General features: G+C 43.3%; 1 protein-coding gene across 1 annotated transcript in view; it reads right to left on the bottom strand.

The window, feature by feature from the left end:
- Window positions 1-9,600: 9,600 nt before the first annotated feature.
- Window positions 9,601-26,798, bottom strand: part of AR (androgen receptor) — a 169,401-nt gene continuing 152,203 nt past the window's right edge. The window contains exons 4-8 of the mRNA XM_059910027.1: window positions 22,250-22,537; window positions 15,713-15,857; window positions 11,643-11,773; window positions 10,629-10,786; window positions 9,601-9,978 (exon numbers count right to left, since the gene is read on the bottom strand). Coding sequence (XP_059766010.1) covers window positions 9,823-9,978; window positions 10,629-10,786; window positions 11,643-11,773; window positions 15,713-15,857; window positions 22,250-22,537 — 878 coding nt within the window. The 3' untranslated portion in view covers window positions 9,601-9,822. The remainder of the gene's footprint in view (window positions 9,979-10,628; window positions 10,787-11,642; window positions 11,774-15,712; window positions 15,858-22,249; window positions 22,538-26,798) is intronic.

Below are 26,798 nucleotides of genomic sequence, written 5' to 3'. Positions count from 1 at the left end.
AACCTTGGAATAGAGGCTCAACTCTTTAGTGTGACACATGGGCACTCACTGGCTTTTGCTTGTGCTTCTTTCTTTACTCTTTTCTCTCACACCCATACCGTTTTTCAAACTTTTCACTCAGGCTAAACTAAACAATTTGTCTTTTCCCTTACAAGGTTGCTGTCTCTTGCCTGAGAAAGAATGCCCCTTTCTCTACCTTCAACCCCATCTTCACTGAACTTCAGTCACAGCCTAGAATTCTTTAAGAAGTCTTCCTTGACCTTCCCACTAGACCAGGCTAGGCATCCTTCTTCTGCACCCCAGCAGAACCTTGCACTTCCCTCACCATAGCACCCATTACATTATAATTGTCTGTGTCTGTCTGTTTTTCCTACTAGACTAGAAGCTCCATAAGGACAGAGACCATGTCTGTCTTGTTCCTATGTGGGGTACATAGTGGTTACACAAATAAATAATTGTTGAATAAATGAAAGAACAAATGAATGAGGGGATGATTGGATACTGTGCCCCCGTGAAGAGTCCCTGCAGTCTCTTGAGGTGGTGGGATTCTCCCACAAGGTTAGTCCAATCCTGAAATTATCTACTCTTGGCACTGTGTATAAGCATCAAAAGGACTTGTTTTCTTTGGAGACAAGTGTCACTGCCTAGGTGGTAAGTGATGTGTCTCTCACAGCACCTTCCTACTCGGTTGGCCTATTTTCTGGTCTTAGATTTGAATTGCTTCAATGGGGATTCGGGGGACAGTTTGCATAGAGTCTGGCTTAAGTCAGCTTTTTTGGCACAGTCTTGCTGATTGGCAATCAAAGTTTTGCAAATAGTCTTCTCTTCGCTTGAAGTACTTTGGGAAAAAAGTTGAGGGAAGAGGGGGAAGTTGTGGCCTGAAAAAATGGTGGCAGAAGAATCTGAGAATTGGAATCATCTGCATCTGCCTATTAACTCAGAAAACTAGGATTTCATACTTCAGTGTGTCTTTTAAATGTTTCTCATTGCTTCTACAGTCACTATTCCAGCTCCCCCAATAATTCTCTTCTTTCACTCTCCCCTGCAATGGCATGAAGGAAACCTCTGTGAGTGGCTGGTAGGTGAAGTAGGTACTGCAGTTGGAGTAGAGATCCTTGGGCTGCATACATGGGAACCACAGATGAGAAGTGCAGGCTCTCTCACCAAGGCTTTGAACCAGTATGCAAGGGGATGTAAGAGGTTTTCAGGTACTCTGCCACACTGGCATTCTGCCTGCAAGCATATGAACGGGCTGTGAGCTGGGTGTGCTAGAGCTAGTCCCTTGACACAGGTCCTAATTCACAATAGCATTCAACAAGTTTTATGCCCTGACTTCCTCATGTAAAGAATGCAAAATTTGGGCTAGATGCTAAGATCTCTTCTAGCTCTAAAAGGCAGCAATTAGAAATCAGGGGTTAGACCAATCTTGTCTGAGGAATAGATGTGGGAGGGTCTGAGGAATAGATGTGATAGGTTGAAGTCCCAGACTGGCCTGGCCTAAGGCATTTAATAGACTGTAAACTCACTGAAAGCATGGACTGTGGCTTAACTCCTACTTATCTCTGCTATTTATGAGATCATCTAAATGGTAAATTATTTTACTTTTGAGCAGTATCCCCATCCATCAAGGGGTTGACAGCATCTATTACACAGGACTCAATTTTTGTTTTGACCCTCTGCCCCAGGTGTTTGGTAAATTTTTATTGAGTACAAGCATGGGGATTCTAGTTACAAAACTATGTGTTCTAGGGATAATAAAAGGCCCTTTCCTTTTCCTTTTATGTTACAATTTTTAAAAGTGTTGCTGTAGTTTGCAATAACCACGGTGTACACATTGAAAGGGGCTCTCCATCTCATCTAGTTCTATTTTGCATCTTCAGACACACTCATTTTATAGATGAGAAAACTAAGGTCTCCCCTTGGAGAGGGTTGTCCAGTATCATACAGTGAATCAGCAGGTCTGAATCCTAGCTATATACTATATGATCATGATTAAGTCACATATAAGACTCCTGCCTCCAGGCTCTTTTTAATCCACTAGGTGTCCTTTTCCCCCCGACCTCTGTGTTTTTCTACTCCTTGGAAAATCTATGGTGGATGATAACTACTGTGTCACTTTAGGCATGAGCTGAGTGGTCAATGAAACCAAATAGGGTGGCTGTTAGGTCACTCTCTGTAGGTCCAAGAGAAGAGAAGCTAAGCAATGGTGGTCAGAGGGGTTCTTTTGGAGGCAGGCTCTGACTTCCACACACAACCCACAAACATTCATATTCTCTCTCTCCTTACTTAGACACACACAAACAAACACACATCCTAAGAATCTCTTCGTCTCCTCTCCATCAAACATTACTCTCAGGAAAAGTTTGAGAAATCCATCTACTCTGAGGTGGTCAATGATAAACATGGCTCAATGTGGGATCACTCTCAGGGGTTCTGGCATTTTAGCAGGGATCAAAGCCAGAGTAATAACCCCACCAGTTGGGTCATATACATTTTTACTGAATCCCCAATCTGGCCCAGTAAAGAGGCACTGTGACAACCCCTATTATAGGTGAGGACACTGAGACATAGAGAACTTTCCCATTATTCCTTAACACATCTGTCACACTTCATTGATGGCCTGTATCTCAAGCCCAGAATTCAATTTGGGATCTTGTTAAGTATTCACACTGAGAGGAGACAGGGGTGGGCTTTGCTTGAACTTTTGCAAACCCTAAAGAAGGCTGGCTCGGATTTTACCTTGAAGGTCAAGGACGATATAGGCCCTCAAAACCAGTGAGGGTGTGAACATGCCCATTCTTTACCAGAAGCTTGGCAAGAACAGGGCAGTGAAGCCCCCACCCATTTTATGCTCCCATGAGGATGAGAATGAGGGTGAACAGCTGGATTTTGTATAGCTTTCTCCTGGTTGACAAACTAGGCTTTTTGATGAGAAGTTGTAATGGGTGGCCAGTGTCCATCTGTGCTTTCTAGCCCAGACCTTTTGATATTTTCGTGGTCCCAGGTCAAAGTATGCTAAGGCCAACACAGGACAAATTTATAACCCCTGTACAAAGATTTTTTAAAATATATGGAAATCAAAGTAGCATTAAAAAGCCACTGGGCATGATACCAATTCGACTTCAATAAAGACAGCCAATAAAAGGAGCTAATTAAAAGAACTCGGATGACATTCATCTGAAATTTTAGATTGTTTTATGTTTTAACAAATTAACAGCGGTGATAAGAGGACATTAGCAGCTTTTCTTGGGTCTCTTTGTTAACAATAACTTGAGCCTGCAGCCACAACAGGGGCTGTGGCCAAGTTTTAGCTGGCAGACCAGCAAGGCAGTATTTTACACAATGGATGACATTTCTGAAAGCAGAGACAGAGACAAACCCAGAGTCACACATGTATTCCAACAAACAAGTTTCTGCCATTTTTAATTGTATTTAGAACAACAAAAGATTCCAAGATTACAAAAAGTGAATAGAACACTAGCGCTTGGGGCTGGTCCTGCTGCCCAGTGGAGGCCAAGTGCCGCTGTGAGAACTGAAGCCCCATTGAAAGAAGTTTCAAGCAAAATTAATGTTTCTTTAAAAAATAACTTTTATATGATGCTTCTTTTCTTTTTAATTTTTTTCCCTCAACATAAAAATTAACTCTTACATCTGGTTACATAGTCTGCTCCCTCTTGTTGCCAAATTAATCTCAAGGACAGCGCAAGAATGTCATGTCTGAGGCACTCCCTAATCAATGTTCCAGTCTAGGGAAAAGCAGAAAAGTGTCACTGAGTGGTGGGAGGGACTCTCTTTTTAGTTTGGGTCATCACAATGGTGGCTACTCTCAGCACCTGAGTGGCTTATGGGATAGGACAACCCCACAGGAACTTCATTGCAGGACACTTAGCACCAAGGGCTAAGGTTGGGAGAGACTGCAAGCCTGGTCTATCTAAATGTTCAGGGAAGAGAGTTCCAAAATGTGAAGCATCAACCCAGGAGGGCACCACCAGAGAAGCAGCAGCATTCCAGAATTTCCTTTCCTTTGGGAATATGTGTGGGCTCCAGTCTTTGGTGGCCAATGGAATCTGTAGCTATGTGACAGCCTTTTTAAGTAGTGCATGTGCAAACTGTTTTAGGCCACAAGGGCCACACAGATGATAGCTTCTCATTTAATTCTATAAAAAGCTGAGACAAGTGGGATAAGGAAAGGAATCAGCACTCCCGCTCTACTGAATTGGGGTTGGAAACAAATCCATGCATATTATCTATTTTCTGGCCAAATCTAATGGGGAGAAATCAAAGATGAGTCAAATGCTGCCTTTCCCTTTGAGACTCTGCCTGCTAAATTACAATATTTACCACTTATTTTTGGAGTGGGAACATTCCAAATGGTTTGCTACCTCAGCTGAAGTGTCTTTAGAGGAGTGACTAATTGTGGATTTTTCTGCCTTCACCTAGAAATGGTTAAGGGTTGGGAGGCTCTGGGCAACAGACCCCAGTGTCAGTCTCTTAATTGAAGAAAAACACCCCTACCTGTGGGCAGAGATGGACCTGTACCTACAGATAAACTACTTCTAGTACACTGATAAATTTTTAACAAAGAAAAACACATTTTCATTGTCAAAATCTTTACAGAACGTATCCAAAACCAGAATAGACACCCAGTAGCAAGAGCACCTCAGTTGCAGGTGAGTGAATTGCTTGAAATGGAGCACTTGCTCTAGGTTCCCAAGTGCAGGAAACTGCCCTTTTCTCACAGGGATGGTGAAGAACAAAAAATACCCTTCCTTCTTCCAACTGCACAGGTCCCTTTAGAGGGTCACTGGCTAATTGCTTGGGTGGGCCTTTGGCCCCAAGTCTGGGCCTTCCCTATGGTAAATCTCAGTCGGTTCCAATGAGACTTCACCACCCTTTACACATTCATCTGTCTTGGGCTAGTAAAGTGCAACACATCATGTACCTTACGCTTTTCCCCCCTCTGCTCCTTTGCAAGGCTTGTGGGTCAGGCCTCAATAGGAGCAGAGATCTCTTGGTTATCTGATCAACCCAGGTGTCTTTTCCATTCTGAGAGAGCTTCCAAAACGTAGCTGTGGCCTCTCTCACAAGTACATGGTATCAATTATGACCTGGAACCAAATATAAAGGTGCAGAGAAAGGTAAAGCTATCAGAACACATTATATCTATATATATAATTCAATTTTGAAACATGGATACAAATACTCATTTACAATATATTTCAACCTTCTGCCTTAAACCGCAGAGAACTTTTTTGTGCCATTCAAAGTGGGCAGAAATGAGGATTTCTGCCTGCTGTCCTTCTAGTGCAAAATCTAGTCCTTTAAATGCTCCTCTTATCAGCAAGGGCTTCACATCTTCAGATAAGCTAAGATTGGCACTAGCAAACACAATGGCCAAGACAGCTCCACTTCTAACCATGCAATGATGGAGCTTTAAGAATTTGCTCAGCAACTACAACAGAAAAGGAAAGCTAGTTCTGCTTATAAAAAATCACTTACTGAAGGACCCATAATCCCTTTCTTTTCAAAATTATCTTCCACTCTTCTAAACGTGTATATTGTGGGGGGACCCCACAAAACTCTTATAAGTCAGTCACCAGCAAAGTCCTTTAGTCTGTCTTTGGATAGGTTACCAAAGAGGCACTAATGCTTGCTCCCTCCCTGTCCTTAAAAATTTTGGTATTTTAGCAGATACAGTGTAATCTTTGGTTATGTAATGCGATGCTCTCATCTCTTTGTTTTTTTAAACTGCTTTCACAGATTTTCAAAGAGATTAGTGGTGAGAACAGACCTGCCTATAAAAGGCAGCAAGGGTAGAAACTTCCTTTTATAAGAAATTGCACATGCTAAATGGCTTATTTTGACCTTAAGTTTGGGATTGGATCTTGTGTTTTAGCATTCCTGGTTCCCATGACCCCCTACATGTGGTTGAGCATGAAGGCCACCCCCTTGGCCCAGTGCCCTCTCACCTGGGCAACTGGCATAAGATAATTAGTAGTCAACCTCTTGTTTTCCCAGGGCCATGTAGGGACCATGCAGGGATACTTACTGGGCTGTCTGAAGAGAGTCTCATGAAGTGCAACCCTAGCACAAGACTGGGAAGGGGCAGAGGGAGTGGCTTGGGCTTTTGAGCCATGCCGAATATCAAGGGAGGAAAAAAGGCCATGTCTGTGCTGTGCCTAATGAAACAAACAGTTAGAAGCTACTTGATGCTTAAAGTTAGGTCACTTGTGTAGTGTCAGTATCATGTGAATGGTGGACCTATTTCCTCTTAAAGTACAAATAGAATACTTCTTGCTATATATGCATATATGTATTTAGAAGTAGAGTATGAACAGAGAGGGACTCTAGCATCAGCACATTATTTCTCAACCTGGACAGTCACCTCAGCAACTACCCAAAGGACAGAGTGAAGCTTTTTTTCCCCCCTTTTTAGTGCCAGTGAACATATATAAAAATATATGTATTATTGATTTTCTTTTTCAAAGATATATGACAGAATCCTTCAAAAAAACCCTTTCTCATTAAAAAAATAATGAACTCTCCAAGAACAAAGATACTGCCTGTGGCATAGAAAAGCTATGGAGCAAAGAACCCAATCCCCGTTTCAACTCAGAGGCCAGGCCTGGGCAAGCTGCCCAATGAACAAGAGCTGAAACTGCCACACGACTCTTTTCTTTGACCACAGAGTTTGTGACCCTGGCCGCTGTCTGCAGCCAAACACAGATGGGGCCTTCTCCCTGGTGCTTCTTCTTTTTCTCTTCCTCACTCTCTATCCCCATTGAGCACTGCAAACCTTTTTGGAGATAGTGCCCGTCGCTTGTCTGGTGAGTGATCCTCATCTTTAAGCTCACCAGTTGAGTGGGTGTGAGTTGCCAATCCTTCAAGGGTGAGCACAGTGTACCAACTACATCAACTCTGTTTGCAGAGCAGAGTGCATGCAAAATGAGACTTCTGTCAATTACACTGGCTGGAGCAACAATGGCCAAAAGAAAAAAATAATCCCCCTTTCATCTGTGGGAGACAAAGCCAAGATAAAATCTCCTTTGCTCACTGAAACCCCAGTGCAAAAACAGTAGACCTAAATTCTTGTTTAGGCCATTTTTCCCTAGTCTTGCCATTTGGAAATTCGGAGTAATCCAGTTGTTGCTGTTTTTAATTACACTGCCGTTTCACTGATTTTTGGCTTTCACAAATGAAAAACATATATTCATAACGACAAGAGTAACAATTGGGAAATCCATAAAGATGAAAAACTTGATAGCCAGAGAAATGGAAAAGAGAGCATCTAATATTTACAAGGAGAGGTATTAGAATGATATAATTGAATCCATGTACCACAAAAGATGAGAATCATTTCAAAACAGATGTAAAGGAACTATTAAAAGGTAACCTAGTTTAAATGAAAAAGTAGTGGATTTTTTCTCTTTAAAACAGCTAAAAGTGACCCTGTGACCCTACATAAGCCAATTGGTGTCATAACAAAGAAAAACAGAATTTTTCTATCCTACCCCAGAAACAGAACCTGCCAGCTTTAGTTCTGTCCAGCAGTCTTGGATTGGTATAACACCCATCTTAGGTTCCCCTCTCCCTTGTTATTTAAAGAAGCTGTTTTGCAAGTTCATTTGGCTATTAATATCAACAGAAATCAGGGGAGGAAACCCATGTAGATCATATCATGTCACTCAGAAACTATCTTCTCAACGACAAGTAGAGTGAACCAACTGAAATGCGCAGCTGGGTGACTGGCCATTTCTTGTTTAGCAGATGAATTTAAGAGCTAAGTGAGGAGGCAGTGGCCAAGATGAGAAAGTAGGTGGACATTCCCCTGTACTCGCGACTGGGGGACAAACTCAACAGAACAGAGGTGTGCCAAAGGACTATATGAAAACAGTATCCCAGGAACACACCAAGTTCATGGGTGGCAGCCCATTGGAGCCACACCAACCAGATCTTTCCAACGAAGGCCATGGTTCTGTAGTCTCAATCTTTCAGCTTCCTCTGGCTGAAAGGCAGCAACAAAGGTGGGGAGTCTGAGTGAGTATGGCCAATGTCAGAGCTCAGAATCAGCAGCAGAGGAGGATGATGAGTAAACTCACCAGATGGTGCTCATCTGGCTTTAGACTTTACTTCTGAAGACTTTTACTTTAGTAGTCAGTCTTCTCTTGGTTTCTTCTCTCTTCTTCCCATGACTTCTGCAGGTGGATATGCTGGGTGGCAAGGAGAGCATTTACAGAGTTTCTGGTTCTAGTGCCTTCATTCTTCCCACCTTAGTAATTGAGTTTTCTCTTCAACCCTGATCTGGGTAGCCCCTTTAGCTGCTCTGAAGGCAGAAGTGGGCATTTCTCCACTTTGTGGGAAAGTGTCGTCTCTGGGGGACAAGAGCAAGACGCTCAGCTTGTCCAATCCCGTTGATGCCTTCTTTCCAGTTTGTCTAAGGGCTCCAGAGATCTGATAGTTGATGAGAGACATTTGCTAAGAAGTCTTTGAGCCTACTGGCATCTAGAGCTAGACATCAAGACTGCTGGCTTGCTAGCCTTCTTAGTGGTGGGAGTTCTTAGCAGAGAGTCTGTGAACATGCCCAAGGAAGTGGACAAGCTTCACCACTGTGGCTGTAATGCAGCCTGGTGAAGTTCAGACCCACAAAACACTGAAGGGAGGGTGGATGAGGCTTGCAGCTATATGGAGTCAGGCAGAAAACATTCAGGTCTTTTAAAGGTAGGGGCAAAGAGGGATCAAATCTTCAGTGTCCTAAGCAGGAAAACAGTCAAGCCACCACTTCCTTTTCCTCTGACTCCAGCCCCAAGCTCTTCCCTGGACCACAAATGGGAAAGCAGACCTGGATCGGAATGGTGACTTACAAAAGGTCAGATCTCCCTCTCCCTCTTGCTGGTCTGATTCTTCAGTGGAAGTGGCCAAGTTTTGGCTAAAGAGAACATTCAGTTCAAACCTCTTAGAAAAGCTATTGAAAGTCAATTTGAGGGTGGAGGCAGAGGATGAGAGAGAAAGGGACTGGTGGGGGGAGGCCATACAGACAAGTTTTCAAACAAGAAGTACACTTTTCACTACCATGAACTGTGCTGCAGTTGAGCAGTCTAGCCCTCAGGGGCCAAGGCTCTGGGCAGGTACTGGTGATCCATCTGTCCTCTCTCTCCTCTCTTAAATCTGCCTCCCGTCCACCTCAGCTCTGGGGTCACCCTGCCCTCTAATGGCAATAGCCATTGGCAGAAAATAAAGTCTCCCAGGGAGAGAGGGTTTGGGGAAAAAAAACAGTGACTCCCCATGGGCTTGCAATTTTCACTTTATTCTAGTTACTGTTGGTCTCTTCAGGGATTTCTGTTTGTTTTTATATTTTTTAAGAGGCAAAACCCTAGCAAATTTTTTTTGTTTTTGTTTGTTTGTTTGTCTTTTGTTTTCCCAGATACTCTTACCTCTCTAAACTTCACGTGGCATTAGGTGAGTAAACGTTTGCATGGCTGGCATACAGTGCAGTGCTATAAACAAGCACAACTTGACACTGTGCCACAGGATCATCACAGATTTAAAGAAATACAACAGCATTCAAAACACAGATAAGGACCACAGCAGGGAGCAGAGTTTGAAAGTGCCATGGAGGGTCAGATAGGGAGGCAAAGAAAAGAAAGGAGGAAAAGAGAAAAAAAAGCCCAGCAAATAGAACTCAAGAACATCTTCATGACAGACTGTACATCAATAGAGGAAATTCCCCAAGGCACTGCAGAGAAGTAGTGCAGAGTTAAAACAGGCAGAAGATCTCTGAAAAAGGGAGTGGGGTGGGGTGAGAAAATGGGGGCTTCCAAAGCTTCACTGTGTGTGAAAATAGATGGGCTTGACTTTCCCGGAAAGGATCTTGGGCACTTGCACAGAGATGATCTCTGCCATCATTTCTGGAAAGTCCACGCTCACCATGTGGGACTTGATTAGCAGGTCAAAAGTGAATTGATGCAGCTCTCGTGCAATCTGCAGGGGGACAATAAGAGAGGGAGAAAACAGGGTTGACAAGGAGTTGGCTTCTTGTCAGGGTCTATCCCCACATTCTTTGATTTCCTCCTCTTTCCTTCCATGTCCTTGGGCCTCCCTGTGTGTGTGTGTGCACGCGCGTGCGTGTGTGCACACGCCCGTGCGTGCACGCGTGCGTACACCCACATGTGCACTAAATTGTCTCCAGGGAGTCATTGAAGGCTCCCAAGAGATCTCTTACACCATTGCAAGCTCTCTGACTCAAGACTGGGTGTTCCTTTTCCCCAGCACAGACACACACACACACACTCACTCTCTCATACACACACACAAACGCACATGACTCGAGGAAGAAGGGGAAAACATCCAGGTCTGTTTTGTCTGCCTAGAGAACTTATCTACTCTAAGCCCCTTCTCTGAGTCCCAACTGCTCTGTTCTCAACTCCTCCACCTCTTTCACAACATCCAGCTGGGACACTGTGACCTGTGTTCCTTTCTTCTTCATTGAATTTTCTTCCTGGACCACACTCAAAGCCAGAGAGGAATGGAAGCACCTCCCAACAGGTGGTGCCAGACCTTAGAAGAGCATATTATCACTTGGCTCTATCAGGCTGCTCTCCCTGACAAAGCACCGTCCATCGTTTGCTTACAGGCTGCACAGAGTCCAGGAGCTTGGTGAGCTGGTAGAAGCGCCTTGAGCAGGATGTGGGATTTTTTCTCTTGCATGCAATGATACGATCAAGTTCCTTGATGTAGTTCATTCGAAGTTCATCAAAGAATTTTTGATTTTTCAGCCCATCCACTGGAACTGATGTGGGATGAAGACAGAATGGGGAGGGGAAGCATGCCCACGAAGGAGCATTAGATAAAGCACCAAGTTTTCTGACCACAAACTTGACCCCCACCCCCACAGGGAGAGACCCAACTACTTGGTTTCCGGTCACTTGAGGCCTATATGCCTGGGACCTTCAGGAAGTCTGCCAGGAAGGTCTTAGGGAAAAGGCTAGCTGGACCCAGTGTGTAGGGTATCAAGTAAATAAAATTTACTGAGCTTTTCCATTCTCTAGACTTCTCATCTACACATTTCTTAGGACCTATGGTTTTACGCTGTTCACAGTCTGGCTCTGAATTAGAAAATTAAAACACGTGGTCTTGAATATCAAATTTTGTCTCCTTTCTCCCTCATAGAGGCTAAGCACTCTGCTTAGAAGAGACATTAAAGAAATATTCCTTGGCTGCCAAATAAGCCCTGTCTGAGTTGCTTACACAGACCTCTTTTTGGCAGAAGAGGAAATTCCTTCCAGGAGGCAATCCCTTCTGCCCTACAAGACATATAAGGTGGTCCTTGCCTGTTTCTATGGTAGAAGCTATGGAAAAATTCAGAGACCTGCTAAAACCAGACAAAAAGGCCTTGTACCAGAGAGAGATTGGGGATAGGTGGGGATCTAATGGAGGTTGAATTCTAGCAAAGAAATTGGTCTCTAGCCATGAAATTCATCCTTGTTAGGAAAAAGGATGCTAAGGGAGAGTGGAGGAGGGAGGGTGAAAGAGGAAGGGAAATGTTCAGGAGCTGGCTTCTTCCCAATAATCCTTTAATGAAAAAAGCAGCTCCCCTCTGATCCCCTATGCCCCTAGGGGCATTCCCTGCCCTTCCAGGCACTTACTAATGCTAAAGAGCAGCAGTGCCTTCATGCACAGAAATTCCTGGGGGGTGATTTGGAGCCATCCAAATTCTTGAGAGAGGTGCCTCATTCGGACACACTGGCTGTACATCCGGGACTTGTGCATGCGGTACCTGGGAAGGAAACACAGAGAAAAAAGAGAAGTAAGGAAAGGCTTACAATAAACCCAGAGAGAATGTCTGTGGTTGCCCTCCCCTTTCCAAGTTCTCCAAGAAGAGCTTGCTGTTTCTCTTGCTGGTGCTTCAGTGACAGGAACAAAGTTGTTCTTTTTTTTTCCAAAATCATGATATCCTGATAACTACTCATCTTCCCTGTCCAGGATATGGGTTAGCACATGGAATTTCCAGGTACCCGTGCCCCTCCTGTTTCCTGACACAGGGACAGGAAAGCCTAACCAAATGAATACAATGGGCCTGGCACATGGTCTCCCTGACTACAGTCCTAATATCTCAGCTGCAACCAGAGCCAGAACCTGCCTCCCAGACATTCAAACTTGGAGGATTTCTAGGAGACAGGCCTTAGAAATCAACTCTTAACATAAGGACATCAGGATTCCCAAGTGACCACACTTCCCATATTAGAAATTTAATCATTTCTTTAAAAACTCCCAGAAAAGGAGATTCCCCATTGTTCCTTTAAATGAGTTCCAATGCTTATCAAATCAGCCAGAAAATATTTCTGAATGTCAAATCTAAATGTCCCCTGCTGAAGCGGAGCCTACTCCCTCATATATTGGCTGTTCCTTACTACAGTTTGGGAGATACAAACACGTGTGAGCTGCTTTTATTATAGTGACTTGTGAACAGATCATCACATTATCACCTATAAATTATATAGGGAAGTGGCCAAGGCTTGGACAGATTCTCGGGGGGAGCAACCTCTCTGTTCCATGACTGGCCATGGCAAGCCCGTAAGAGAAGATACAGCATCCTCCTGATAGCAAACCTTCCTGGTTTTCAGCACTTCAGAAATTGTGTGTGTGTGTGTGTGTGAGAGAGAGAGAGAGAGAGAGAGGGAAAGAGGAGAGGGGGAGAGAGAAATTGATTTTATATCTTGTGGAGAAAGGAAAGGGAATTTGACACTCACTTAAGTGGTGAGGAAAAAGACCTCCCAGATTGGGTCTGAAGCCTGTGGTTTGACATTTTGGTCCCCAAACCACTAGCCTCGTTCACAGGTTGAGCAGGCCTGGTACTGGCTGGGTGGAAGCTCAGCACCCTATCTCAGAGAGATCTTGGCTGGCCTGGAGAAAGAGGGAAAGGAAGGGGCAGATAGTGTAGAAATATTCAATGCAGGCTGGAACCCAACTGGAAAAAGGAAGCATTTAGATAGTATCACAAGTCAACTGACCAAAACAATGCTGCTCCAAGCTCTTTCGCCCTAAGGAATTTTTAAATAAGATTTGCTGAGCCTTAGGGCATAGCCTTGCTCTGGTCTGTCTGTGCTTCCAAGCCTCTGTTGATGACAACACTACAGCATTTTTACCATTGAAATTGTAATCCTGACGTGAAGGATTGCTGTAATACTGCTGCAGACCCCAGAAACAGAGAAGGTGGAGAAAGGAGGGGAGAAAGGCAAGGGAAGGAATTCAAAGGGGAAAGGAATAAGACCTGAGGAGAAAAGCAAATAGAATAGGGAACAGCTAGAGGAAAGAAAGGGATAGACACAGTGTGGAAGGTAGAAAGCAAGGGGCAGGAATGGAATTCAGGAGGTGAGCAGAAGTAGGTGGGATTAAAAGAGAGTGGAGAAGTGGGGAGACAAACATTGGAAAAAAATGATGGAGCACAGTGCCTGGCACATAGCAATTGCTGAAAAAATGATATGTTGGAAAGTGCCATTATGATTCTATTCACTATTTTACAGATGAGGAGAATAAGCTTCAGAGAAGTTCAGTAATTTACCCAAGGTCACACAGCTAGGGTTCAGGTCCATTACTCTCACAAACTGTGTTCTCCACAAAGAGGGGAGGAGAAAAGAAGAAAGCGGGGTTGATGACAGGGTTTGGTGTCAGAGAGATCAGCAAATGGGTTGGCCCAGAATTCCTGTCTTTTTCTTTGGGCCTCCGTTTCCCCATTGGTACCTTGAGGAGGCTAGCAGCAACTGGTGGCTTTCAACTGGAGAGGTACTGCCCCCTTAGTGGGTGCTAGAAATGTGTGGGGGCAGTTTGGGCTGTCACAGTGACTAGGATCCTATTTGGTATTTAGTGGGCAGGTACCAGGGTAGTTAAACACATTCCAATATGCAGGAATGTGCTAAATGATGAAAAACTATTCCTCGGAAAATGTCAACAGCATCCCTGTTGAGAAACATTGGTTTAGATGATTCTAGCGACTTTAAGAGCTCTAACATGGCAGGTTCCTATAAGAGGAAGGGGGTCTGCTGTTTCAGGAGCCCTGGGGCTTGATATAGAACCCTGACTCTGTGGGGAATTCTGTGGTACCTTTTGATGAGGTACATGGAAGTGGACCAGATAGCTGAGGTAGGGTGCCACATATTTACACAGAGGTGGAAAAGGAAGTGAAGATTTAGAAAATAGCCAATTATCACCATGCAAAGGTTCAAAGGTCTTCAGGCTCTGGATGGGGAGAGTAGTGCAGGTGCCCAGTAGTTGATTTAATCACTGGAGGGCAGCAAGAGGGTGGGTTGAGAGATGAACAGGAAGAGGGCTTTTTAAGGCCTGCTCCAGAAGATGGCATCATAGGTAACTCTTTGGAGATCTGGAAACCACAAAGCAGGTTGTGCCAAAAGCTCAATGGTTATTCTTAGCTTCTGGCTACCAGGGCTGGCTGAGTTGGAAGAGGGCAGCTGGGGACGCTTATTTTCCCCCATATGGCACTGCTGTACTGGAAGGAACCACTGGCCTGTAGATTTTATTTTAAGGCTCTTCTGGATTAGAGGGCTAGAGGGGAGGGAAGGTCAATTCCTTCCTGACCAAAGGGATTCTCTGTGGTGAGACTAGCTCAAAGTTCTTGGGAAGATTTTTCTGGCTAGCTCCATTCACAATGCCACAAGGGACCTCAAATAGCAGACACAGAACAGATTATCACTGTTAGGAAAAGAGAGTATCGGAAAGGTACTTCTTTTTTATTTCTTGCCCATTATGGGACAGACATTTCACATCCATTAGCTCCTATTTTAGTTGTCATAACAAAACCATTTAAGAAAGTTTTATTTTATTAACAGATTAGGAAACTGCGGATCAGGGAAGGTAAGGGTCTTACCCAAAGACAATGATGTAGGAAATAACAGAATAGAGGTTTCAGTTGAGAAAAGTACAATTTTAAAACCTGAGCTCTTGGCCAAATTCATGAAAGGTAAATAGAGCTGGTGGCAGGGCAAGCTTTTATTAAAACTGTTTTTAAGAGAAGGGAAGTGGCTGGGCCAAGGTCACATGGCCAGAAAATGGTGGAGCTGCACTTTCTCATCACTTACCATCAGGAGGCAGTATAAGAGCTAAGAGTTACACAGCCATACTTTGAATTCTGTTGCCAACATGCACTAGCTGTTTGACGTTGTTGGGTAAGTCACTTTATTTTGTTGAGCCTAATTTTCCCCATCCATTAAATTTTTTTTTAAAGGGGAAATCAAGTTCTCATGAGTGCTCAATGAGAAAGGATTAGGAAAATATCTAGTATGGTCCTGGCACAAAGGAGTTTCTCAACAAATGGTGACTGGCAGTAGCTTTTGATGGTAGCATAAGGGACCAAAGGAACTTCAGCCCTTACAACTAGAGTCTCTCTGTTCACTCCTTATGTTGTTCAGAGTGAAGAAAAAGGACCCTGACATGAGGGTCTGAGATAAGGTAAAAGCAGGTCAGAAGCACTGCCAAATTGCCAGGATTCAGTCTTGATTGGGAAAAGCAATGGCCTTCCCCTGTTCCCTCCTACCAATTGGCCTTTCAGCCAGGCAAAGCCACCTCAGATTGTGCAGGCTGGCTGGGCTTCTACTGCCTCACCTAAAGGTCAAATGAACCAACTCTCACCATTACTTCCATTACCATCATCACCACCAACGAGGTCTGTGTCTATGTGAGTTCTAGACACATAAGCACTTACTCATTGAAAACCAGGTCAGGGGCAAAGTAGAGCATCCTGGAGTTGACATTGGTGAAGGACCGCCAGCCCATGGCAAACACCATAAGCCCCATCCAGGAGTACTGAATGACTGCCATCTGGTCGTCCACGTGCAAGTTGCGGAAGCCTGGAGATAGGGCAGAGGCAGTGGTCAGACTGAGCACTGATGGGCTGAGTGAAGTCTGGGACTCTGCTGGGCTGAGAATTTCTGGCACTCGGGATGCCCTTGAGGAGCCCTAGGGGCCATCAATGCTGGGGAGCAGGAGGAGAACAAACTATATGGTGGGGATAACACTCTTTGCACTCCCTACTTCATTGAGCTGCTCAAAAGAAACAGAGGCAAAAAGTGCACTGTCCATTGGAAGAGAATAATAATCTAACACTCACTGACTGCTTACAATGAATTAACTCTTTTCTAAGCATGTTACTTATATTAATTCATTTAATCCTCACAAGAATCCAATAAAGTGTATACTATTATTGTTCCCATTCTGTGAATCAATAAAAGTGAGTCACAGAAGGGTTGAAGAACTTGTCCAAGATCATAAGGCTAGTAATTGGCAGGTCAAGTTCCAAAGCCAGTCTGATTCCAAAGTCTTGATCTTCAGAAAGACTCACTGCCTTTCCAAAGATGCAGTGTAATAATCATTTCTCTCACATGAACAGCACTTTTCACTTTACAAAGCTCTTTTCTAGCTATAATCTTGTTTGTACCTTCTAACAACCCTGGGAAAGGGATACTATTACATATCAGCATATGGTGGAATGCATCTGACAGCCATGCCTTCTTCACACCACCTTCAGGTTCCATCTCTTTTCTCTGACCCTTTTCCTGCCTCCCATTTCCTCTCTATTGTTTTCTATTCAACAAATACCTGGCCCTGCTAGTTTCCTACTCTACTGCCATTCCTGCTTACTGCCATTATTATACACAAACAGGCCCTTTATGACCTGCTTTCTTAGACTAATTTCTTACCATTTGCCTTCTCATAATTTAGGTTCTAGCTATTCTGAAAAAAAACCACAGTTTGCTGAACATACACACACACACACACACACACACATCATGCCTCTAAATCTCTGCTATCTCTGCACAGGCAGTTGCCTTTCCCTAGAATGCATTCTTCCCTCCCCAGTCTTTCCATCTGATAAACACCTACTCATCTTTCAAGTCTTCACTGAAAGCCTACCTCCTCTGTGATGTCTCTTCCAACTCATCCAAACAGAAGACCTAGTGATTCTTCTTTTACCATTTTACTGAATCTTAAGTAGCTCCGTCCAATTATAGCACTCATTACACTGTACTGGAATTTATCTATGCACATATCTGTCTCCTCCGTAAGACTTAGAACTTCTTGAAGACAGGGACCATTCCCTTCTTATTCATCTTTTCCTCTCTAGTATATAACACAGTTCAGATATTTGAGTAGGCGTTTAAGAAATATTAATTAGACTTAAGACCCTCAGTTTTTCATTTTATAAAATGAGAATTATAGATGATCTCCAAATTACCTCCCTTAAGCTCAGAGAACAGAGGCTCCCAGATACTGCCTCCACATAGGTAGAACAGATATGGCTATGCTCTCCTGGAGGTTTCCAAATAGTTGTATACTTAAAGCATCACCTCAGAGCTCATCCCCTACCAGTGCCTCATTTATCTTCTCCTTAACAGATCCAGAATTATCTGAAATTGTGTCTTACTTACCTTATTAGGAATGCTTACATGAATTTGGATAATGCTTCTAACTTTCCTGATGATGACCTCATTTAACCCTCACAATTACCCTAGAGTGTGGGCAATATGACATTATTTTGCCAACAAGGAATCTGAGGGCCAGAGAAGTTAACTGACTTCCCCAAGCTCATACAGTCTGTATGTGGCTGAAATGGGACTAGAACCCACGTGTTCTAATTCTCTTCTTCAGTGCTTTTCCCATACTACTGCTGAACAACACAGCTCAAGAACTACCAAGGTCATGAGTTTTTTCTTAGCCATAGGCTCAGGTCTGAAGTCTACACTATCTAGACACATTGTTCTGTTTGGTTGGTTCTTGCCACACACACCCCCTATTTACCCTTTTTTCCTTTAGGTCCCAAGCCTACCAGATGTCAGGATGCTAGAGTTCCTCACATTACCACCCTTGACTGCAATCTTAGCTCCCAGGTGTGTGCCTCGCATCTTCACAGGAGCTAGTCTGCTAACAGACTAGCTGGAGCCTCAGATCCCAGAGTATTTCCTGCCTGAAGCCCTTCTGTAGCACAGAATACCTGGGACTGATTCTTTCCAGTAGGAGATGAAAAGCCAGGGTCAAGTATGGAACATCAAAGAATCTCTTTGGGAGGGGCCCCAGGAGCTTGAACCCTGAACCCCTGGGGTGGGAGGCAATGGGAATCAAGGAAAGCCTTGGTTGGTGAGTGTGTGAATATGAGGGTGCATGGGGGGATGAGGATTAAACTGTACAAATACCAAGGAAGCCATCAATACTGATGATTTTCCCCTCCCTGAGATGCCAGAGAACTAACAAAGAGGAGCAAAAGGGAAAGCTTAGTTTGGCTGTAATACTAATTAATGGTCCTTAGTGAGAGCTGCTTAGAACTCAAGCCTAATTACTGTATATGCATCAACAACATAGCTGCTTCAAAGGCTGGGCATTAGAGAACAGAGTTAGGTATTGTAATCAGATTAGACCTATAGGAAAATTAGCCTGCTAATGCCCAGCCTTTGAAGCAGCCTGCTCAGATAGTACGGCTATCAAGGAATGACTTGAGGAAACAGTAGCTCCAGCCTACAGGTTTCCTTCAACATACATTCATTCACTCAACACCTATTTGGCGCTGCATTAGGCTGTTTTGGAGAAACAGAGAGAAGTCATGGTTTCAGGTTATGAAACACACCAAACAGGTTAGGGAGCAGAGGCTAACCTGAGATTCTGTTTTCTCACTAGAATCCAATCAACATCTTTTCTTAGCAATCTTCAGTAGAAACCTATAGTCTCATGTCTAGTCTGGAAGGACATACCCAAAGAAAGGTCAATTAGGAGATCTTTGCTGCTTTAGTGCACCTGGCAGCCAAGGTCTTCAAAGAAGACAATTCATCTTTGGGACCAATGAATGAGCTTTTAGGAAAAACTAGTGGCAGCTTAAAATGATTTTAGTGGTTTAGTACTCAAGCTTGATAATAATGACCCACCATTTACAGAGCATCTTCTATGTTTCAGCTATTATACTAGATGATCTTTATACCTGATTTCTGTGTTGATAACAATCTGCAAGGTAGCAATTGTTCTACCATCTCTACAAATGAGGAAACAAGTACTGCAGACATGTGATTTGCTCAAAGTCACACAACTAGTGTATAGCTAAGATTCCAAGCCAGATACATCTGATTATAAATATACTGTGTACATACAGTCTACTCGCCCTCCCTCAATAGTTATCATTTACTAAAGTACCAGGTGCTATAATAGGCAATTTACATATATCATCACTATCACAGAAAACTTCACAACAAAATTGATCTGAGTAGGTACTTAGCACAGTGCCTCTCAAAGGACAGGAACTCAATGTGTTCAATTAGCAAATAACTTGAATTAGTAGGTGATTATTGATAATATGAATAACAATTCTAATGAATGTGGTACTTGGCTTTCTTTTGAAGCTATTCTTTTTTTTTTAAACATCTTTATTGAAGTATAATTGCTTTACAATGGTGTGTTAGTTTCTGCTTTATCACAAAGTGAATCAGTTATACATATACATATGTTCCCATATCTCTTCCCTCTTGCATCTCCCTCCCTCCCACCCTCCCCATCCCACCCCTCTAGGTGGTCACAAAGCACCGAGCTGATCTCCCTGTGCTATGCAGCTGTGAAGCTATTCTTTAAATTACTCAGGGTCAGAGATCATTTCCTTAGACAAGCTAGATGGTGAACTGATATTAACTTGCAGACTTGTTAATGTAAGGAAAGGGCTTCCCACCCTGGAGGTTAGGCTGAGGAAATCCAGTGACTCACAGTTATACAAATTGTGCCATAATGACTTGCACCAGGTTATTGTTAAGACCATCAAACTAGAACTCAGAGGGTGTGAGCCCAAGCTCTGGCTGCATTTGTTAAGTGACCAAATGGAACAAGTTAATTAACCTCTCTGAACCTTATCATTTGAAATGGGAGTGAAAGTCCTTATGATTCATAGGACTGCTATGAGGATTAAGTGGAATCATATATAAGAAAAGGTTCTATCTTATAAAATGAGACATTAAGGTGTCTGGCAACTGCTTGGAAAGATTAAATTGAATCTCTGTTAGACACATGACATCAAGACACCCAGCTGAATAAGTGATAAGAATTAAAGCAACTTTTTCTTTTCTTCCTTTTTTTTTCTTTGTATTTTTTTCTTCCCTGTGTGAACTCTCTGTTTTTGGCACAGTGTATATGCAGCCAGAGTCCTTGGGCCTTCTTCCCAGGGATCTAATTGGCTAGTCAACCTCAGCTTTCCAAGCTAGGAAGGTGTTAGGGACAATCTGGTGGCTGTAACTGGGCCTTGTGAGTTGGAAAGACAAAAAGGGGGCTTGACAGTCAACATGCAATGTCTTCCAAGGCAGCAAGTCCACATTATGACCCAACTGGCCTTGGATAAAGCCTTGGTCCCTCACTGTAAAGTCCGAGGCTAGAGAACTACAGGGGTGCTACACAGACTATGGGTAGAGTTGGATGAGGAGGGGATTTGGAATTAGGAGGGGACCTGGGCTCAAGTTCTGGCCCTGATACCTTCTGAATGTGCAACTGTGGGCAAGCACATCACCTCTCAGAGCTTCAGTGTATTTATCTATAAAACAGGGAAAAGATCCCTACTTTACAGGATTCTTACGAGGATCAAATCAGGTAATACATATGAAACTGCTCTGTTCACCATAAATTCCCATCTGATTGACAGTTATTATTAAATGGCAGGTTAATCTTTGACTCCACAAGGAGAGGTTTGGTTGTTGATGTTTCAAAAGAATCTTTCAATCATGGAAGTTTAGGTTTAAGAGAACCCTTAAAGAGTTTATGCTTCTCTTGTTTCCAAACTGTGTTCCCTGGAGCACTAAGATTCTGCAAGAGTGATCTGAGGCTTCTCTAGGGGTAGTGAGGGAGAGGCACTGGCTTTAAATCAACCAGCTCCACTTGGATCTGTGTATCATGTTTTTGAGAAATAAAGAGTTTGGGGCTGGTGGCGCAGTGGTTGAGAACCTGCCTGCCAATGCAGGGGACACGGGTTCGAGCCCTGGTCTGGGAAGATCCCACATGCCACGGACCAACTGGGCCCGTGAGCCACAATTACTGAGCCTGCGCGTCTGGAGCCTGTGCTCCACAACAAGAGAGGCCGCGATGGTGAGAGGCCCGCGCACCGCGATGAAGAGTGGTCCCCACTTGCCGCAATTAGAGAAAGCCCTCGCACAGAAACGAAGACTCAACACAGTCATAAATAAATAAATAAATAAATAAATAAATGAACGTGAATTTCTTAAAAAAAAAAAAAAGAGTTTGGCTGCTAAAGGAACGTTTGTGAATCGTTGGATAGAGGATCTCTGTGGCTTCTTTAAGCTCCAATATTTTAATAATCAGACCTTTCCAAGCAACAGATGGCCAAGAGAGGAAGTGAGTTACCCATCACTGGAGGTATCCATGCAGAAGTTAGAAAAACACTTCATATTTCTTTCACTATCACCTAATGTTTCCTTCCACTATGATGATGCTAAGGTAGTTTATTTTATTTATTTATTTTTTTTCTTTTTTGGTCGCACAGCGCGGCTTGTGGGATCTTAGCTCCCCGACCAGGGATCGAATCCACGCCCCCAGCAGTGAAAGCATGGAGTCCTAACCACTGGACTGCCAGGGAATTCCTTAAGGTGGTTTAAAGAGCACCAAGAGTTCCTTGAAGTAAAACTGGAAAACCATCAATTTAGTCCAAACCACTTTTCACACATTGTACAGATGGAAAAACTGAGACCCAGAAAGGGAAGGGATCACATAATGAGTTACCAGCAGAGCTAAGACTAGAACCTAACTGTTCTGACTCCTAACCCCATGTTCCTTCTATCATACCATATTATAAGAGTTCCCATGGTATGGGTTCCAAGTAATATTAAAGACAGAATATCAGTTAGGCTGAAGATTATCTTTGGGGTGAACCTGTGTGTGTACATATAGAAGAGCATCTTAAGGCATATAAGGGTATGTCTATGTGATCCATGATTATGGGAACATTTGCTGACTAAATCTGTGGGTTGAACATAGAAACATGGTTGCTGTGTGCTGATGTGAGGCATATAGGATACTCGATAATGTTGCTCTTCTCCTTGATTTCTGAGTTTCCTTATTTTTAATGTAGGGATTTCTACCAATCTCTTCCCTCACAAGGTTATGGTGAGGATTGCATGAGTTAATGGATGGGAAGCAAACAGACATGGTGCTTGGCCCAAAGGAGGCTTCACTAAATATGATCTCCCACATCCCATGCCCCCACTTTCCTTACCAGGCAAGGCCTTGGCCCACTTGACCACGTGTACAAGCTGTCTTTCACCCAGTTCATTGAGGCTAGAGAGTAAGGCTGCAAAGGAGTCAGGCTGGTTGTTGTCATGTCCAGCACACACCACACCTGGCTCAATGGCTTCCAGGACATTCAGAAAGATGGGCTGACACTCATAGCCTTCAATATGTGACACTGTCAGCTTCTGGGCTGGCTCCTCAGTGGGGCTGGTGGCGCTGGAAGCCTCCCCTTCCTCCTGTAGTTTCAGATTCCCAAGTTTCTTCAGCTTCCGGGCTATTGGGAAAGAAGGGAAACTTGGATTTATTATCAGTGGCCAAAAACACACAGCACAGTTACCCTGTTAGAAAAGCTGTTTGAGCTAAGAAAATAAGGGTGTTCATTCTCCCTAGTCACAGACTCTAAACTCCTTAAGGACAAGTGCTCAGTTTAAACACTGGTTAAGTGAATGATTCATCATTCTAAATTCCTACTAAACTCAAACTTTCATATCTTGCTTTCTCTGTGATCCTCTTGCCAGACAGACCTAGTATATCCTTGGATTGGGCTCTGTCTAAATGCAGTCTCCAGTATTCATACCTTGGACCTTCAATTAAATCATTTACTAATATATTCATGATTCACTCATTTGGTCATTCAACAGACATCCATTGTTAGGCCTTTGCTTTTGGGTGGCGAAAAGAACATAGGCCCTAACCCAGTTTGGTAGAGGAGAAATAAATGCCCGCTAACAATTAGAAAATGTCAAACTGGTGAATGTTACAACAGGAGTATTAACAAAAGAGGAAGAACAACAATCTCTCTGCATAGGTGGGGTCAGGAAATGTTTATGGTGATATATGACCTGGACCTCGAAGAATAGTAAGGATTTCACCAGGCAGAGAGGAATGGAAAGGGCATAAACAAAAGCACTGAGTGTTTAAGGGAAAAAGAGACCAGTGTGGCTGGAGTGTATATTGTATATGTGGGGAGACTGGCTATTTATGAGGTTGAAAACAAAGGTGGGGTTTGACGTTAAAGGAGCATGCATATCATATTAAGAAATTTGGGCTTTATCACACAGATGATAGGCAAATATAGAATGTTTTAAATCAAGGGAATGTTGTACTTGTGTCTATGTCTAGCATGTCTAGCAGATTGCTAGGGAAGGAGACTAGAAAGGCAGATCTGTTGGAGAAGGACTAGACTTATCATCCCACTTTGGGGTCAATGAATGGGAATTTTCTGGTGTTGCAGCATTTCTCACTTCAACTATAACAGCCCCAGGTATTGTCAGACATTTACACTCATAGTTGAACATACACTGTAACACATATATTGATTTTCATCTTTAGTAAAGGGGAGAGAGAGAAGCTGAAGTCAGAAATCCCCAATTGTATCAAAGAAATAACAGAATGTCCCTACCTTTATAATCTGCCTGTAAAATGGGAACCATCCATTAAAAAGGATGATAGAAATAACATTATTTTAAAAAAACAAGAATAATCTAAAACTCAAACCTTAAGAACCATCCTCCCACTGTGCTCTCATACACATAATTTACAGGTCCTTGAGCATCCTGATGTTTACATTGTGCTATTTTCCTTAGTATTTATATTGGCAGAAATATAAATAATTGAAAAGGCCATAACTCTGAGATCTAGCATAGGCAGTTGTACCGGGACAGACCATAAACCACTTTATCTCTAATCTCTTTAAAATAATAATAATAATAAAATTTAAAAGGTATAAAACAAAGAGAGAAGCTGATTGCTCAATTTTAATGGATAAATACAACAAAACCTGTTGCTGATCTGTTTCTGGCTCCTGCAAAAAATGATACTTATCTGGAACTGACTTTCAGCTCTAATTAGAAAAATAAGTCTTGCAATGCAAACTCCAATCGTAGTACAACTCAGTAAATCAATGAAAGAATGAATCACATGTTTGGATCAACAACCGGGGTAGAGGAGGAGAAAATAGAGGGTTTGGTGGTGCAAGAAGAGCCCAGAGAAGAACTCAGGGTAAAATAACAAGGAAGCCTGGAAAATCAACACAGAGTTCAAGATGACCTTGTCCAACAATCTTTTCTGCAAGGTTTGGGCACAGTCAGTAATAGGAGATATGCACACCCACTGTCAACTCCCACCTCCCATCAAGGGCACAAGCTGGAGGTATGGGCAGGGCTAAGCTCATCTTGTCCCAGAGCTACTGGCCTGGCCCCTAAAATTTTTTGTCGTCTGGGGAACCCATTGCTGACATGGGCTCATGTAGGCAGCTCCACAGACTGAAAGTGCCTTCTGGATCTGCTCCCCTGGTACAGGTTCTAGAGGTAGACATTCTCTTCCCCATCACTGGTACTTTCTGACCTTGGGCTCAGAAGTTGCCAGGCCATGTAGTCCCCCTTTCAGCCTGGGAGAAGACAGAGATATAATTAGCCTTATGCCTGAGGGAACTAAGAGATATAAGGTTAATTATTTTTTCTGAGCCTTCTATATACTTCACTTCATAAGCATATTATATCACTTAATTCCACAATGATCTTAGGAGGTGAGGAATATTTCCTATCTCTGTTTTGCAAGTGAGTAAACTGAGGTAACACAGCTATCAAGAAACAGAATCTAAAAATTTTAACTTAGTCTGACTATAAAGCCAATGCTCTTTCTACTATATCGTACTGCATCCACAAGGAGTCTGAAGCCCTAAACCCTACTTCTAGCCTAATAGAGTTGAGGAGTAGGGCTAGGGTTATATCCTCCCTGCCTTCCACCCTCACCCGTGACTCTAAACTTCAGTAACTAGCATCAAATACAGAAAGGAAAAGGCAGAAGCTATGAGACTCCTCTAGTCATTTGCCCAAAGTAGAAATAGGTTTGGGGAGCTATAGTGGCTTAGAGATTCATAGCATGACAAAATAGGAAGGGTCATTAGAACTCATCACATCCAGGGGGTTCACAGAATTAATATACCTTCATCGTCTACACAAGTAATACAGTGTGTGTGTATGTCTGTGTGTGTGTGTTTATAGGAGAATGGTGGGAACTCTGGTGAACTGAAGTGAATGCTTTACCGCCTTCCTGCCCCTGCAATGCATGTGCACATAACACACACACATACACATACTCCTAGAAGGCGTTCATATAATATTTTAGATTTTTCCTAAAACTCATCTGTATCCCAAAGTTGAATTCAGGCCTTAGCCAATATTTCAGGACTTCTGTTGTTAATCCAACATTTCAAGTCAAGAATGGAGAGCCTGAGGCCAGAGTGAGTGTGGTCACCTACTGGCTGAGCAGAGACTAGAACCAGGCTCTTATTCCTAATCCAGAGTTCCCTGTACCATACCAGCTCTCTCTTTGAGTAAGTAAGTCATTTCTACTCTATCTCAGTACCTGCCTCTCTGAACTCCTTCTAGATTTGCACTGCCCAACACAAGAGCCACTAGACGCATGTGGCTACTTAAATTTAAATTAATTAAAATTAAATAAAATTAAAGATATAATTCTTTAGTCTCACTAGCCACAGTTCAAGTGCTCAAAAGGCACACGTGGCTTATGGCTGCTACAATGGACAGTACAGTTACAGAGCATATCCTTCATCTCACAAAGTTCTATGGAATACTATTGTGAATCTAGACTGTTCTCTGGGGCAACTGTCCCATTTGTCATGCCCTACTCATGCTACTGATTAAAAAATGAATCCAAATGAGTTGTATATAGAGGAATCCATGGGTTTTTCAAAAAGGTGGAAGGACACAGAGAAGAATTGGTGCTGGTGCAATCAGCGAGGTATGCTCTGTCACCTTGACTCTCCCACCAATGACTCAGATCTCAGTGGGCTGATGACTCGTGGACCTAAGCAAACTCATTACAAGCAAGATCAATATGTGCAGAGACTGTGGGGAAAATCCATCAACCTAAAATAATTCCCCTTCTCTGCATAGTGCTAATGAAAACTTGGCTGGTATTTTCATATCCTCCTCCTCTAGACCTATATGGCATCTGCTTGAGAAAGAGAATCTGCATTCCCACTTGCCTCCAGGACCTGGGTAACCTGCTGTCCCTGCGGCCACGGTGGACCAAGCTGCACCAGGTGTTCTGGCCTCTCTGCCTGAAGAGGGTGACTGTACTGAACATAATTGAAATCAGATTCCATTCATTCTGCCGGGGGATCCTCTGTTCTCTCTGTGCAGCAGAGGCCAGCATGTTGCTAGACGACTTGGAATGCTGGACAATGAGGCTTGCTAGTCTCAGCTGTTACTCAATGCCCAAGGCCTTGTTTTCCTCCATGAAGGCCGCCCCCACACCCCTCCTGTCTCCTGCACCTGAGCCCCAGAGTCATATCTAACTCTTTCATGTGAGGTTCAGGCTTGTCAGGCCCCTGTGTTACCACAGAGACCCATTGGTTTGCTCAAATTGAGTGATGAAGCCAGGATAAAGGGGACAGTAAAGGTTGATAGTTCTAATGGTGTGTGAGTTACTTTGCATCTCATCACTGTCTTTCAATTGTAGGTCAAAGCAGTGACAAGAAAGGGACATTGTCAAGGCACATCCTTGTC

This window comes from Balaenoptera ricei, chromosome X, assembly GCF_028023285.1.
Source record: "Balaenoptera ricei isolate mBalRic1 chromosome X, mBalRic1.hap2, whole genome shotgun sequence".
Classification (NCBI taxonomy): domain Eukaryota; kingdom Metazoa; phylum Chordata; class Mammalia; order Artiodactyla; family Balaenopteridae; genus Balaenoptera; species Balaenoptera ricei.
The sequence above is the reverse complement of the archived record's forward strand: the minus strand, read 5'-3'. Positions and strand labels throughout refer to the sequence as shown.